The sequence below is a fragment of the Hibiscus syriacus genome, unplaced genomic scaffold (genome assembly GCF_006381635.1).
Source record: "Hibiscus syriacus cultivar Baekdansim isolate YM2019G1 unplaced genomic scaffold, ASM638163v2 tig00000916_pilon, whole genome shotgun sequence".
NCBI classification, from domain to species: Eukaryota; Viridiplantae; Streptophyta; class Magnoliopsida; order Malvales; family Malvaceae; genus Hibiscus; species Hibiscus syriacus.
The window spans coordinates 2,206,340-2,223,070 of record NW_024061833.1 but is presented as its reverse complement, the minus strand read 5'-3'; the positions used below and the strand labels follow the sequence as shown (position 1 = coordinate 2,223,070).

The 16,731-nt window shown below is 35.2% G+C and overlaps 2 protein-coding genes across 2 annotated transcripts; both read left to right on the top strand.

Moving 5' to 3' along the window:
- Window positions 1-7,058: 7,058 nt before the first annotated feature.
- Window positions 7,059-8,700, top strand: LOC120117980 (low-temperature-induced 65 kDa protein-like). The gene is made up of 4 exons (XM_039138132.1): window positions 7,059-7,117; window positions 7,201-7,410; window positions 7,499-7,936; window positions 8,018-8,700. Exons 1-4 carry the CDS (start codon window positions 7,072-7,074, stop codon window positions 8,683-8,685), a joined length of 1,362 nt encoding a protein of 453 aa, XP_038994063.1. The 5' UTR covers window positions 7,059-7,071; the 3' UTR covers window positions 8,686-8,700.
- A 5,611-nt stretch (window positions 8,701-14,311) lies between these two features.
- LOC120116638 (pentatricopeptide repeat-containing protein At1g55630-like) lies at window positions 14,312-15,022 on the top strand. Its single transcript, XM_039137065.1, has one exon. It carries the CDS (start codon window positions 14,328-14,330, stop codon window positions 14,799-14,801), a length of 474 nt encoding a protein of 157 aa, XP_038992996.1. The 5' UTR covers window positions 14,312-14,327; the 3' UTR covers window positions 14,802-15,022.
- The last annotated feature ends 1,709 nt before the right edge of the window (window positions 15,023-16,731 follow it).

The following is a 16,731-nucleotide window of genomic DNA, read 5'->3' as shown; positions in this document are numbered from 1 at the left end:
AAGAATTGAAATTTTCAGCAAGGTAGGCACCGAAAATTAGGTAGTTGTTTTTTGTTGAATTTGAGAAATGGTATAATTTAATTTAGTCATTGTACTTTAGGGTATTTATAAGATTAGTCCTTAAGCTTCAACTATAAATACCTCATCTCATTTAGCTTTAAAACCATCCCAAAAGCATTCTAGCTTTCTTCCAATACTAGAGAGAATTTAAAGAGTTTATTGAGAGTTGTTTTCTCTTTTTTATCAAGAGAGAATTATCATTGTTTTCTCATTGGTAGATTGAGAGAAGTTGTAATTCCTATTTTCTTATAGTAAAATTCTTCTACCATTGCCTGTGGTTTTTACCCTATATTATTTAGGGGTTTTTCACGTAAATTTTGTGTCACTTTTATCTTCATTTTTATTTTCTCAAATTATCAGTTGTGATTTTGCTTTATTCGATAGCCGTCTTCTGCAACAATTGGTATCCGAGCCAGATTTGAGTGTGTAATATCTGCTTATTGTCTTTGTGGTTGCCACCAAAAGGTGGATCCTCCAATATAAGAAAGTAAGAAGGTGTTACCCATTCTTTGAAGGTTCCAGAGAACTATTCACGATAGTGAAATAGTGGGAGCTATCTAGAAGCTATAACAACAAAATTTGATATTGAAAAGTTCAATGGGAGAAATTTCTCATTGTGGAAATTGAAGATGAAGGCTATCCTGAGGAAAGACGGTTGTCTAGCAGCTATCAGTGAAAGACTGGTAGATTTCACAGATGACAACAAATGGATTGAAATTGATGGGAATGCTATGGCAAACTTTCATCTAGCATTAGCAGATGAAGTATTGTCAAGCATCGAGGAGAAGAAGACAGCTAAGGAGATATGGGATTATCTCACCAAATTGTATGAGGCCACATCGCTGCATAATAAAATTTTCCTTTAGAGGAAATTGCACACTCTCCGTATGTCAGAATCTACTTCAGTGACGGAGCACTTAAACACACTGAACACGTTATTTTCTCAGCTTACATCCTTAAGATGTACAATAGGAGAACAAGAACATGCTGAACTTCTACTTTAAAGTCTACCTGATTCGTATGATCAACTCATCATCAACTTGACAAACACTAATGTCACCAGTCTAGTCTTTGATGATGTTGCAGCTGCTGTTCTCCAAGAAGAAAATCGGCGCAAGAACAAGGAAGACAGACAAGTAAATCTGCAACAAACAGAAGCGTTGACAACGATGAGAGGGAGATCAACAGAACGTGGCCAAAGTAGCAGTCACAAACATGGTAAATCGAAGTCGAGGAGCAAGAAGAATTTAAAGTGCTACAACTATGGAAAGAAGGGTCACTTAAAGAAGGATTGTTGGAGTCTAAATAAAAACTCCAATCCACAAGGTAATACCACAAACACTTCAAATGATGTTCTATGCTCTATGTTGTGAAGCGTCAACCACCGTGGAAGGCAGAAAAAGATTTGCAGATATATGGCTCATTGATTCAGGAGCAACATATCACATGACCTCAAGAAGAGAATGGTTCCATCAGTATGAACCTGTCTTAGGAAGATCTGTGTATAGTTGTAATGATCATGCCTTAGAGATCATTGGCATGGGAACCATCAAATTGAAGATGTATGATGGAACAATTAAAGTTGTTCGAGATATGCGGCACGTGAAAGACCTGAAGAAAAAATTATTATCCTATAGATTGTTGGATAATAATGCAAGCAAGATTGAAACACGAAAATGAATCATGAAGGTGTTCCGTGGAGCGCTTGTGGTGATGAAAGGCGAAAAGATAACTGCAAACTTGTACATGCTGAAGGGAGAGACTTTGCTAGAAGCAGAAGCCTCTGTTGCCTCATGTAGTTCAAATTCTGCAATGCTATGGCATCAGAAACTTGGACACATGTCAGAACAAGGAATGAAAGTCCTTGCGGAGCAAAACCTAATTCCAGGCTTAACAAAGGTAACACTTCCTTTGTATGACCATTGCATAACAAGTAAGCAGCACCGGCTGAAATTCAACAAATCAAATTATAGAGGCAAAAGTGTTATAGAATTGGTTCACTCTGACGTATGGCAAGCACCAGTTACATCCCTAGGTGGAGCAAAATACTTTGTCTCATTTATTGATGACTACTCCAGGAGATGTTGGGTGTACCCTATCAAGAATAAGTCAGACGTGTTTTCAACTTTTAAAAACTTCAAGGCGCGGGTGGAACTTGATTTTGGAAATAAGATCAAGTGTTTCAAAACAGATAATGGAGGAGAATACACAAGCGAAGAATTTGATAACTTTTGCAGGAAAGAAGGCATCAAAAGACAGTTCACAGTGGCGAACACTCCTCAACAAAATGGAGTGGCAGAGGGGATGAACAGAACCTTGTTAGAAAGAACAAGAGCAATGTTAAGGGATGCAGTCCTAGAAAAATCATTCTGGGCAGAAGCAGTCAATACCGCCTGTTATTTGGTGAATCGAGCTCCATCAACTGCAATAGAGCTAATGACACCAATGGAGATGTGGACTGATAAACCAGCTGATTATTCAAACCTACATATATTTGGAAGTATTGTGTACGTGATGTACAACTCCCAAGAAATCTCAAAGTTGGATCCAAAATCCAGGAAATGCAAATTCTTGGGGTATGCTGATGGAGTAAAGGGGTATCGCTTGTGGGATCCCACTGCCCGCAAAGTGATCATCAGCAGGGATGTCATCTTTGTAGAAGATAAGCTACAAAGAAAAGAAGACGATGATAGCACTGAAAAGTTAGAGACTACAAAGATACATGTGGAAAAAGAGGTTGAACAAGGAGATTCTTCTAAAGCAGAACCAGCATATGATGAACAAGAACCAGAGAGTTCTGAAGCTCCAACAACTCATCAATCAGATCGTGTGAGAAGACGTCCCAATTGGCACTCAGATTATGTTATAGAAGGAAATGTTGCATACTGCCTTTTAACAGAGGACGGTGAGCCATCAACATACCAGGAGGCAATAAACAACACAGATACTTCACTGTGGATGATGGCGATGTAAGAAGAAATCGAAGCCCTTCATAAAAATAATACATGGGACCTTGTGCCACTACCACAAGGAAGGAAGCCTATTCGTAACAAATGGGTCTTCAAAATCAAGCGAAATGGTGGCTATCAAGTTGAGAGGTATCGTGCAAGACTGGTGGTCAAAGGATATGTTAAAAAAGAAGGTATTGATTTCAATGAAATATTTTCTCATGTGGTTCGACTAACAACAATTCGAGTAGTTTTGGCAATGTGTACTATATTGAACTTACATCTAGAGAAGCTAGATGTTAAAACAACTTTTCTTCATGGAAATCTTGAAGAAGAGATTTATATGCTCCATCCTGAAGGTTTTGAAGAAAAAGAAAAGAAGAACTTGGTTTGCAGGTTGAACAAATCTCTGTACGGTCTAAAGCAGATTTGATTCCTTCATTATGTGCCTTGGATACAACAAACTTAATGCAGACCCTTGTGCTTATTTCAAGAGGTCTGGTGATAACGATTTTGTTATATTGTTGTTGTATGTGGATGACATGTTGGTTGCAGGACCCAATAAAGATCATATTGAAGAATTGAAGGCACAACTAGCTAGGGAATTTGAAATGAAGGACTTGGGATCAGTAAACAAGATTCTAGGGATGCAAATTCACAGAGACGGAAGTAATAGGAAGATTTGGTTTTCACAAAAGAATTACTTGAAGAAGATCTTGTCACGATTCAACATGCAAGATTGTAAGCCAATTTCTACCCCTCTTCCTATTAACTTCAAATTATCCTCTAGTATGAGTCCTAGCAGCGAAGAAGAGAGGATGGAGATGTCTCGAGTACCGTATGCATCAGCAGTGGGAAGTTTAATGTTCGCTATGATATGCACAAGACCAGACATTGCACAAGCAGTGGGAGTGTTTAGTCGGTACATGGCGAATCCAGGCAAAGAGCATTGGAATACAGTGAAAAGGATCCTGAGTTATATCAAAGGTACCTCAAATGTTGCATTATGTTACGGAGGATCAAACTTATTAATCAATGAGTATGTAGATTCTGACCATGCAGGGGATTTGGATAAAAGTAAATCTACTACAGGATATGTGTTCAAAATTGCTGGTGGAGTTGTAAGCTGGGTTTCAAAATTGCAGTCAGTTGTGGCTACATCCACAACAGAGGCAGAATATGTAGCAGCTACACAAGCCAGTAAAGAAGCAATTTGGTTGAAGATGCTATTGGAGGAGCTTGGGCACAATCAAGAGTATGTCTCTCTGTTTTGTGATAGTCAAAGCGCCTTGCATCTAGCAAGGAATCCAGAATTTCATTCAAGGACAAAGCACATACGAGTTCAGTACCATTTCATTCGTGAAAAGGTGGAAGAAGGGACAATAGATATGCAGAAGATCCATACAAAAGACAGCATAACAGATTTCATGACGAAGGCAATTAATGCTCATAAATTTACCTGGTGTCGATCCTCTTGTGGCCTGTCAGAAACGTAAGCAACATGAATGTACAAGGTAGAAAGAATGGTGTGAAGATATGATTGTTCTAATCAATTCTTCAAGTGAGAGATTGTGGAAAAGTCAAACAAGTTGTGGATGATTTCGGTGCATGAATTGTGTAGAAAAAAGAAGAAAGAAGAATTGAAATTTTCAGCAAGGTAGGCACCGAAAATTAGGTAGTTGTTTTTTTGTTGAATTTGAGAAATGGTATAATTCAATTTAGTCATTGTACTTTAGGGTATTTATAAGATTAGTCCTTAAGCTTCAACTATAAATACCCTATGTCATTTAGCTTCAAAATCATCCCAAAAGCATTCTAGCTTTCTTCCAATACTAGAGAGAATTTAGAGAGTTTCTTGAGAGTTGTTTTCTCTTTTTTATCAAGAGAGAATTATTATTGTTTTCTCCTTGGTAGATTGAGAGAAGTTGTAATTCCTATTTTCTCATAGTGAAATTCTTCTACCGTTGCCCGTGGTTTTTACCCTATATTATTTAAGGGTTTTTCACGTAAGTTTTGTGTCACTTTTATCTTCATTTTTATTTTCTCAAATTCTCAGTTGTGATTTTGCTTTATTCGATAGCCGTATTCTACAACAATTAGCAATGTTATACAGGAACGACCCAAACGGGGAAATTCGCGGGACAAGCACCATTCTATGATGGCTGCTGCTGAAAGCAAGTCTTCCTCAACAATAGCAGAACCAGTTGAAAGGTATGAGCATGTATTTTTGTCCCAATATGATCAATGCCAATCTTTTTGTCTCAAGAATTACAGCTAATTATTAAGCAATATGTATACTGTAGATGGAGTTCATCACTCCATCGACTAATCATTTATGCTTTCCTTCTTATGAAACCAGCAGTGATGCTACTAATCTTGCCGAATTGCTAAGTGAAGTGGAAGGTCTTAAGGAAAGGAACAAATCCATGGAGCGTGAGCTTAAAGACATGGAAGAAAGATATTCAGAAATAAGTCTGAAATTTGCAGAAGTGGAAGGTGAAAGAGGGTAACTTGTAATGACAGTGAGAAACTTAAGAATGGCAAGAACTAGCATGCTGGGGAAAGAACACTGAACAGGGTGAAGCAGCTGTTCCTCTAGAAGGAAATACGTGTGATAGTTTACATCAAAGTCCAATGAAGAAATCCTTATCTGAACTTGTAGCATTCTTCCATTGTTTGTTGCTCATCTTTCCTGTTAGGAGCACTGAAAAATTAGATTCAACCAATTTGGTCGAAAGCTCAAGCAGCAAATTTGGATTTTGAGGTTTTGATCAAATAGCTGGGAACCGATTTACTGCCTCCATTTTTCTCAATAAAATAATTTGTCTTTGGAAAACGACAATCTTCTATCAAATTGGGAACATCTCCTGAACCTAGACATCCCAGAATTAAAATAGGAATAAAATGAAAGTTGAGTGATAACCTTTGTAATTTGCCCTTAATTTTATTTTTCCAAACGTTAAATGATCAGTTGTCGGTATATTGATGATAACTATTAGGTCGAGTTATCAGTCAATTTTACCCAAACTTAATAAAAATATATATTTTACTTAAAATTCGACTTGAAGTCAGTCTATCCTTTAAAACATATATTCGACACCATCTGGTGTATATATATATATATATATATATATATATATATATATATATATATATATATATATATATATATAGTATATATATATATATATATATATTAATAAAATAAAAAAATAAAATATTATTATAATTATTCTTAATTATATAAAATATAATTATATATTTTAAGTTAATTTAGGTAAGATATTCATCACCTTAAATTCGACTCGACCTTATTTTATACTCTAAAAATATGAACCGTCCCCCAATTTTTAGAAAAACTTAACTCAATAAAATTAAATTGGCAAAAAAGTCACTTTTATCCTTGTAGTAAATTTAATTTATCAATTTCGTCCTTATCATTTTTTTCGCATTAATTTAACTCTCGAAGTTGCTCAATTATATCATTTTATATTTTACCCCTCATTTAAAATCTTAAATTAAAAGTTTTAAATTAAAAATTAAAGTTTAAAATTTAGAGTTTAAAAGTTATGAGATTATGATTTAAGGTTTAGAGTTATTAATTTAGAATTTTAAGTTAAAAATAAAATATAAAATGATGTATTTAAATATTAAAAGACTAAATTAATACGAAAATAATAAATTAGATACACAAAGTAACAAAATTACCCTTAATCCAATTAAATTAGATCAAAATTTGCAAATTTGAATCTTATCTCTAATTACAATGGGATATATGTCCGTGTGCGCGCCATTCTTTTAAAAATAGATCCATTGCCTCTAAAAGACGTGCAGTTTAAGCATTCTTCTGATAAGATAATAATGAACTATCCAACATAATGCCACGTGCAAAATGAAAGAGACTTACGTGGCAGGAAATGGACTACTGTCGGTTGATCATGTTCCACGTGTGCCTATGTTACAGTGCCACCGCCATGCAAAGGTGGCGAAATCATATCATTTTGGTACTTTATAAAATCCACAATTTATCTTCTCTGTAATTATCTTTCTTTTTCCTGGAAAAATGGATACTCAATCGGCTTATGACACCAACATTAGGCACCAGCATGGTGTGAAAAAAAATTTAAATCTGGATTTAGAGTAAATTTCTCTCTTTCTATTTTAACGTTTTGGACCATTGATTTTCCTGCAGGAGAAGACGACGACGACCAGCACCATGAGAAACATTCGGTGTTGGAAAAGGTTAAGGCAAAGGCAAAGAAGATGAAGGATACGATTAAAAAACATGGGCCCGGACATCACCATGAAGGTCACATCCCTGATGATCATGACCTAGACGAGGAAGACGACGATGAAGAAGAAGAAGAAATTGTTCAAGATCCTGAAGTTCATGGAGGACCGAGTATGATTTCCTAGTACTACTTTAATCGTCATCGTAGACATGTTTGTGTGTGTGTTTTTAACTTACCGAAATTCATCTGTCGTTGAAGTGTACGAGTCTGCCGCCGTAAAAAATGTCGTCTCTGGACAACCAGAAGACTTGAGCCGTACCGGAATTACAAATTTCGATAGGTTAGACGCTTTGCCAACGGATCCACTGGCATCAAGGGAAAGAAAGCGCACCGTTGGTGGCTTGGAGGCGCCTCTAATGAGAGAACAACCGAGGGTTGGCTTTGGGAAGACGACTGATACTGTCGGCGAACCTCCAGCGCCGCTGCAAAACACACCTTTTCCGTCAAGTTATCAAGTCAAAGATGACAATCCTTCAAAAACTTTTGTTCATGGGGTGGATGAATATCCAGGCCAACCGAAGGTTAATCTGCAGAGACCAAAAGGGTTGGAGGAAGACGCTACTGCGCCGAAGGACACTGCTGATGCTTATTCCACTACTAATTATCAGACCAAAGTCACAGATCCAACTAGAGAAGGTCAAAACATTTTCTAGGCTGAAAATACTTACAGTTTGTTGCTCATGCATGTTCCATTCAATTATGATAAAATTGTAACAGGTGGAGAAGCAACAGGGATAGCCCCGATTCTTCATTCGATGGATAAAATGAAAATTTACGATGAAAACGACACAGGAAAAAAGCGTAATGTCGACAAACCGATGAATCAGAGCAGCTACACCGAGAAAATCTCGTCTGCAACCTCTGCTATTGCAGAAAAAGCGGTGTCAGCCAAGAACATTGTAGCTTCAAAGCTCGGCTATGGTGAAAAAGATCCGACTACCGCCAATGAATTACGTGAAGGTCGAGATACAACTAAACAAGCATCAGCAACGAAGCTACACGGTTCTGGCTCTGGAACCGCAACCGAGGTGGAAACTGAGCAGGTTAAAGATCGGGACAAAGGGGTGTCGGTAAAAAGCTATATTGCGGAAAAATTTAAGCCTGGTGACGATGATAGAGCGCTATCGGAAGTGATTTCAGAGACTTTTCAGAAGCGAAAGGAGGATACTCCGTCAAGGGGGAAGGTGACTGAGTCGGAGGAGGTTGCGAACCGGTTGGGCACTGGTGATGGAACCAACGAAAGGGTTGGGTCGGGATCGATGAATAGTCCGACCAATAGCGTAGTGGATAAGCTTAAAGGTGCTGTTGGATCATGGTTTGGATCAGACACAACTGGTTCTTCAAATTCTGGCGATAGTCGAACTCTTCAGGAGTCGGGCAACTGATTCCTTGGGCCTGCTATAATGGAGATGATCATGTCTTTTCGTAATCAAAATGAATCCAAGTTTTTCTTTGTTCACTGTGTTTAGCCAAAAACTTAAGGTTTCTGTTTCCTCGTGTGTAGTTGGAAGTCTGCTTCCAGTGTTTTACTTGCTTTATTTCTTCCGAATAAGTGTATTTTCATTTATAATTATAGAATTGGGTCGGATATTAAAATTTAGTCATTTCTAGTTTCCACAAATTAATCAGTTATCTCTGAATTATTCGAATACCATTAAAATTTGGAAATACTTGAACTAATACATAACTTATACGTCATAAAGCAACAGCTAAATCTCAAAAAAGAGAAGGGGTGTAGTTGTAGTTATTATCATAATATAATATAATATAATAACTACAACTACCGTATAATTTTTTTTATTTTTATCTGATCTAAATTTGAAATTTTTAAAAACTTCAATATTATAAAATTTGTTAATTAAATTATTATTTTGAATTGAATACTTTTTATTCATTTAAATAGGATCTACATTTAAAATTTTAAAAACTTTAATATTATAAAATTGAATTAGATCAAAATCTAAATTCGAATCAATTATTTGTTTCTACCCAATTGAAACCAGAGTATTAAAATCACAATATTTTCCAACGTTATCAAACCTTGTTAATGCACATGTTTTACAGTTAATAATGCCCATTTTATTACGAACAAGATTGATTCAAGTAATAAATAGTTCAATATCGTTTAAGCAGGTTTCGAGTTCAAGTTCCACCACTAAAATCAGGTGTATTACTCGGGTCAGTCCGAATCAGTCAGAGCGAAATCTTAAAACTGGAAGGAAGGGCAAAAAAATAGTGTCTATTTTGTTTAAATTTAAATTAATAAAAAAAGGGTAAACTATACTGTAACACCCCAATTCGTACCCGACCCGGATACGAATTTGAGGTGTCACATTGACTTCTCAAAACATTTATTTTTACAAAATACCCAAGATTCAGTTTGATATTTCTAATAAAACCATTTACTTTCTATGATATAAAACATATGGTTTTACAAATGATCAGAGCGTATCTAATACAAATCTTTTAACTACATGCCAACTAGATTCTATATAACAAAATGCATGTTATTCATTTATGTTCTGATCCGACCTTCAGTAAGGAGAAACTAACATGTCTTGCTCCTCTTAGCTTCTCTTCCTGCTTTCCTGAACTTACGTGTGAAACACTCACACGCTAAGTCATAGACTTAGTGAGACATATAAATCTATATGTAAATTATCAAATGCATGTACATATCATGTAATACAACGTCATATTTATATACATACTTTTTCATGTAACAATTACATACACACATGCATGTCATCATTTATATTTCCTCATAACCTTATATGATTATCCTTTCTATCTCTTATATCTTGTTCATATGCTCTCTTATTTTCATATTCTATATCTTATAACATGTTCTTACATCATCATATGAGTCATTGATATTCATTCATTTATATATATTAACATATATTCATGTACATCACATAACAAATGCCATAACCCATAACACACATTCTTTATCATAACACATACACACATTCACATATATCCTCATATAAAACATGTAACACATTTCTCATTACAACTCACATTTTATTGTTATCCTTTTTGGTTAGCCCATGCACACTACTGAGAACTTAAGGTATGTGAGTACATAGAGGTTGTGCACAATGCTGTTACCACAACTCGTATAAATCACACTAGGAGCGCGTAGAATTTGTCCCGAAGGACCACGTAGATGTCCCGAAGGACCACATATAACACATATGTCCTGAAGGACCACTATGTCCCAAAGGACTACGTAGACCCTCGATTCTTGGCATGCCAACTATACCTATAGCTCTCATAACACATGACATGGGCATTATCTTTTACCTCATTACACATTCACATTTTCATATCACATAGTTCTTTCACATAGCTCTTTATCACATTTCATATGATCACATAGTCACGTAGTTTACTTTCACGTAACATTTTTCCATGAAATTCACATTATTCATCCTTTTCACACATGGTCACATCACATATACCTTTTTCTCAGATGCATATAACATATTATTTCTTATCTTTTAACTTATATTACATATGCATGTAATCTTATGTCTTATTATTTTCATATATATTTTATCATATATCTCATGATCACATGACCTATTATCATAAATACAGACATTTTCATAGTTCACACATAAAAATGCATTCAACAATTAAACATATGCATTTACTCATATACCATACATCTAACACCATATCACTACATGTTTATGCTTTAGTACTTATATCATATAATATCAGAATTGGACTCATCGCAAGTCTTAATTCCTTAACATAATGTACACTTACTATCATATACCCACCTAATCACCAATAACACTACCAAGCTCTTTCTCTTTCTTGCGCATCTTACTCTAACGACCTATCCGAACTTTGCTTTCGATCGAATCTTAACTTGATAATCGTTCCGGAACTTGTTCGTGCTTGATATCTATATAATTGTACATTGATACATATCAATATCCAATTAATATATTCTAATCTATCATTTCTTAGACCAAAAAGAAATGTCTATTTCAATTTCCCCTTGAAGTGCATCGATACATTCTATAGTGCATCGATGCATTCTTTAACATGTGCATCGATGCACTACCCATGCATCGATACACCAATCACCTTCGATGTTTTCATTTTGAGGGGGTGCATCGATGCACTAATTACATTCGATGTTTCTTCTTTAAAGAATGCATCGATACACAATGAATGTGCATCGATACACCTTGCCCATAATTTGCATTTTAAGCCCGAAAACCATCAACTTTTCACTCAATTCTTCTATTTTAAGCCCCTATCATGTCATTAAACTCAATTACCATTACTTAAACCACCTTATATCCATATAAACCATCTTTATCTTCCATATCTCATCATGATTCTTAAAATTTAATAATCTTCCTAAATTTTCAACTTTGTTATTAATCCTTTCTAACTTCATATATCTCTTATTCTTAGTGATGACAAGTCAAATTCCTTATCAAATTTCACTTATGAACTCTTTTCCAAAAATTCATCTAAAAACTCATTTTCTTTAATCTCTCATATATTTTTCATCTTGTTGTTTTAGAACAAATTAAGCTTTCCTTAAGCTTAATTATCATCTAATGATCATAACCCAACATTAAAATCAATAATTAATCAACAAACAAAGAAAATCACCTTTGAGTCAAGCCTTCACGTATGAAGAATGAAGAAGAGAAGAGAAGAGAACTCTGGAACCTTTTTCTCTATTCCCACGTGATTTCCTTATCTTATAAGGAAAATAAAAAAATCTTCTTTGTCAAATGACCCTTTTGCCCTTCAATTCATCTAATAATTACTAACAACTTTTATGATTTATTTCCAAATAAATCATTGAACTAATCCATGGTTCTACTCTAGTCACCAAATTCTAAAACTTTACAATTTGATCACTAACCCGATATTGAGGATATTACATATACAGTAGACCACTAAACTATGGTCAAAAATCAATGTGACAACCGAACTTTCAATTGAATCAATCAGATCACCCAACTATTTAATTGATTCAATCAAACCATAGGCCGTTAATTTTTAATAGAGGTGGTGACGTGTCCGTTAAGCTTAATTGGTATAATTATATACTTGGTCCTTAATATTTACATATTTTGTCAATTTAGTCACTATTTTAATTCAATTAAATAAATTTAACTATACAATTAGAACGTGACACGTGTATTGAAATATTTTATTTATGAATTTCAAATTATTTAATTAAATAATTTTATATCCAATCAGGTGGTGACACGTGTCACCACCCAATGAATATGAAAATTAAATGGACCAACATGATTTCTAAGAGATTCAAACTAAGGTCTTAGGGGAGAGGGATAGAATAGGCACCCAAACCATTAGACCAATTTGTATTTGTCTTTTAAAGGTTTGTTAAGGATAAAAAATTAAACAAATTATTTGTTTAAACAAATTATTATTTAAATTAATTGTAAACTATTTTTTTGAATTAAAAATATTCAATTTTTATAAATTAGAAAATTTTAAAAAAATCTTTAATTCAAAAATTGATCGAATAAACCGAAATTTGTTCGATTATGTTAATAATTTTTAAATAAATTTTGGTTCGATTAATGATTAAAGAAAAAATTCGGTTAATTCGATTCGATTAATAATTTTCAAATTAATTCGGTTCGGATAATAATTTTCAAACAAATTTTGATTCGATTAACCGAACCGAATTAACCTAATTTTATCATCGATTAATTCGATTAATAATTTTAAAAAAATTAGTTAATTCAGTTTAGTTAATAATTTTCAAATTAATTCAGTTTGGTTAATAATTTTCAAAAAAATTTGGTTCGGTTAATAATTTTCAAATTAATTCGATTCGGTTAATAATTTTCAAACAAATTTTGGTTCGATTAACCGAACCGAATTAACCGAATTGTTTTTCTTTAAACATTAATCAAACCGAAATTTATTTGAAAATAATTAGTCGTGAATAATTTATTTAATTTTTTAATAATTTTTTTAAACAAATAATTTGTTTAATTTTTTATCCTTAACAAACTTTTAAAAGACAAATACAAATTATTGTAACTTTAAATCATTGGGAACCTTTGACCAATGGTTTGGGTGCCTAATCTATCCCTCCCCTTCCCCAAGACCCTCGTTCGAATCCCTTAGAGAGCATGTTGGTCTTTTTAATTTTCATATTCATTAGGTGGTGACACGTGTCACCACCTGATTGGATAGAAAATTATTTAATTAAATAATTTGAAATTCATAAATAAAACCTTCTAATCATATATTGACACGTGTCACGTTCTAATTGGATAATTAAGTTTATTTAATTGAATTAAAATAGTGACTAAATTGATAGAATATGTAAATATTAAGGACCAAATATATTATTATGCCAATTAATCTTAAAGGACACGTCACCACCTCCTCTGTTAAAATTTAACGGCCGGTGGTTTGATTAAATCAATTAAATAGTTAAATGGTCTGATTGATTCAATTGAACGTTCTGTTGTCTTATTGATTTTTGATCATAGTTTAATGGTCTCCCGTGTAGTTTACCCAAAACAAAATCATGAAATAGGCCAAACTCAAATTTTAAAACCCCATGTCGGATCAGGTCACTCGGCCCATGAAAATTTCTCGTCTCCGTCACCAAAACGGCAGCGGCAAAAACGCGCCGTTTCCTATAAAACCCTGATCGAGATTGAACTCCTTGATTACTTCCTCGCGTATCAGTATCTTCTTCTTGTTTTTCACTTCGCCTCTACTCTTTTCGCAGCAGCAAAATCTCTAACCTCCTCAAAAGCTTATACAATCCCTTCATCAACCTCTTTAATTCCAGGCAAGTCCCCATTCCAATTGTTCTATAAGAAACTGTAGCTATTCAATGAACTTGTCTCATCCCAATAAACCGCTATCGTGCAATTGGGTATTTATCAACTCGAGAGCGCAACGTTTCTCGAGCTTTCCAATTCGTTGGGTTTTTGTAAAGATTCAAAGATAATGGGAGTGACCCAATGCTTAATTTGTTCTAAAGAAAATGAACACTTTAGCTCTATTCGGTCCAAGGAATGTGTATAAATCATGTGGTGTCCTAATTTTATCCAGAAAATTATGTAGCGGTAGTAGTTTATTTAGCTATAAAATTGATACTGATTTTTATTGTTCGGATGAACCCTTGAGGAGAATGTGGAAGGGTCTTAGTATTGGTTCTGTTTTTGATGAAATTCGTGATGATTGTGCGGGTTACGGAAGTGACTTCGAGGCCCGTTTTACGGCTAGAAAAGGGTTTCTCGAGAGTGGAAGGGATGATGCTAGGAGAATTCTTGAGGTTTTAGAACGAGATGGGCAGAGATTTGATGTAAAAGTTGCTATTAGTGAATTGCGGGTGAGGATCTCGGGGTTTCTTGTGAGGGAAGTTCTTAATGGAATTCTGAAGACCATAAATTATGCGAATAAAACCAGGTGTGCGAAAATCGGATACAAGTTTTTTGTGTGGTCTGGTCAGCAATAAGCTTATAGGCACACTGCAGACTCATATCACTGGATAATGAAGACATGTGCAGAGTGTGAGGAATACAAGGCAATGTGGAGACTAGTGGATGAGATGACAGAGTGGCTTCCCTACGACTGCCAGGACATTTAATATTTTGATATGCACGTGCGGTGAGACGGGCTTAGCTTGAAAAGTTGTGGAGAGGTTCATCAAGTCAAAACATTCAATTATAGGCCATTTAAGCATTCATACAACGCCATTCTGCATACACTTCTTTCTGTGAATCAATAAAAGCTAATTGAGTGGGTTCACCGGTAGATGTTAGCTGATGGTTTTCCCCCTGATATTCTTACTTACAATATCCTTATGTATGCAAAATACAAATTAGGGAAGATCAATTCCACAGATTACTTGATGAAATGGGTAGATGCGGATTTTCCCCTGATTTTCATACATAAAATATCCTTCTGCATGTTCTTGGAAATGGGGATAAACCACTTGCAGCACTTGATCTATTGAATCACATGAAGGAGGAGGGACTAAGCCCAGGTGTTCTTTATTTCACAACATTGATAGATGGCATGAGTCGTGCTGGAAACACGGATTCTTGCAAGTACTTTTTCGATGAAATGATAAAGAATGGATTCATGCCTGATGTCGTTTGCTACACTGTAATCGTTACATGATACATTGTGGCTGGGGAGCTGGAGAAAGCTCAAGAAAAGTTTGATGAGATGATTGCCAAGGGATAACTTCCGAATGTATTTACATACAATTCCATGATCCGTGGTTATTATATAGGTGGAAAGTTCGAGGAGGCATGTGCCATACTTAAGGAAATGGAGGCGAGAGGATGTATGTCACGATGGAAGGAGAGTTAGGGTTGATAGGTGATGATTTGGGGGAAAATAGAGGAAAGGAATTGAGAAAGGAGCAGCCGAGATTGTGGGAAATTCAGGAGAAATTAGGGATTGAAGGGGATTTAGGGTTTGAACATTTACCAGAGAAAGGGATGAATGAAGCAAGGAATATGGACAGGTCTGGAATGGGAAATAAAGACCCACGTGATGATGTTTTAATAGTTGGGCCAGTGACATTTGATCCAACAGTACTTATCAGTCATGGGTAGATCCTTCGGGTTGGGAGTCTTAATTGATCCAAATGCTACAGTAGAGGGTTGGAAGGAATGAGTCAGCAATTAGTTAGTTATTTTGGCTGTACTGACAGCTGTATGGTACTGTCCATATATAAATTGTACCAAATCTTTCAAGGGGATTTAGAAAAGGAGATTACACGTTTTCTGTATCTATTGTTTTCTTCTATTTCCTGAAATCCCTAAAAAATTCTTCTACAATCTTACCCTAAACATAACAATTGGTATCAGAGCTGAGTTTTAGTGATCCAAAATCAATTTTTCACGCTGGGAAAGACAAGAAAAATGAAAAAAACTGGAATCACAGAAGTACCAGAACAATCAGCAGTGGAGGTTAAGGAGGAGACTTTACCTTCTTGGTGGGCGGGGCAGAAAGAAGAGCTGGAAGGGAGGATTCAAGCGTTGGAGGATGGAATGACGGAGAATAGAGGGTATTTGCAAAGGATCCTACAGCTGGTCAATCAAGCAACTGAGGAGAAAGATTCACCTCAGTCAGTGAAGAATCAAGCAAAAGCAGCTGAGAAACAGGATAAAAATAGAGGTAAACAGCCATGTTTGATTAAGGTTCTTAGTGAGCATGAAAAGTATACTTTTCAACCTAATGAACCAGGAATATTAGCTTCTAAACCTGTGGGGTTTACTGGTACTATACCTCTGAATCAGACATTGCAGGAAGAAAATGTTAGGGGCAGTTCTAGTGAGGTTAAAGTGGACAGTAAAGGGTTGTTTGGTAGTTTAGGGCCTATCTTACCTCGTCCTAAATTAGAGTTGCAGATGTTTGATGGTAGTAATCCT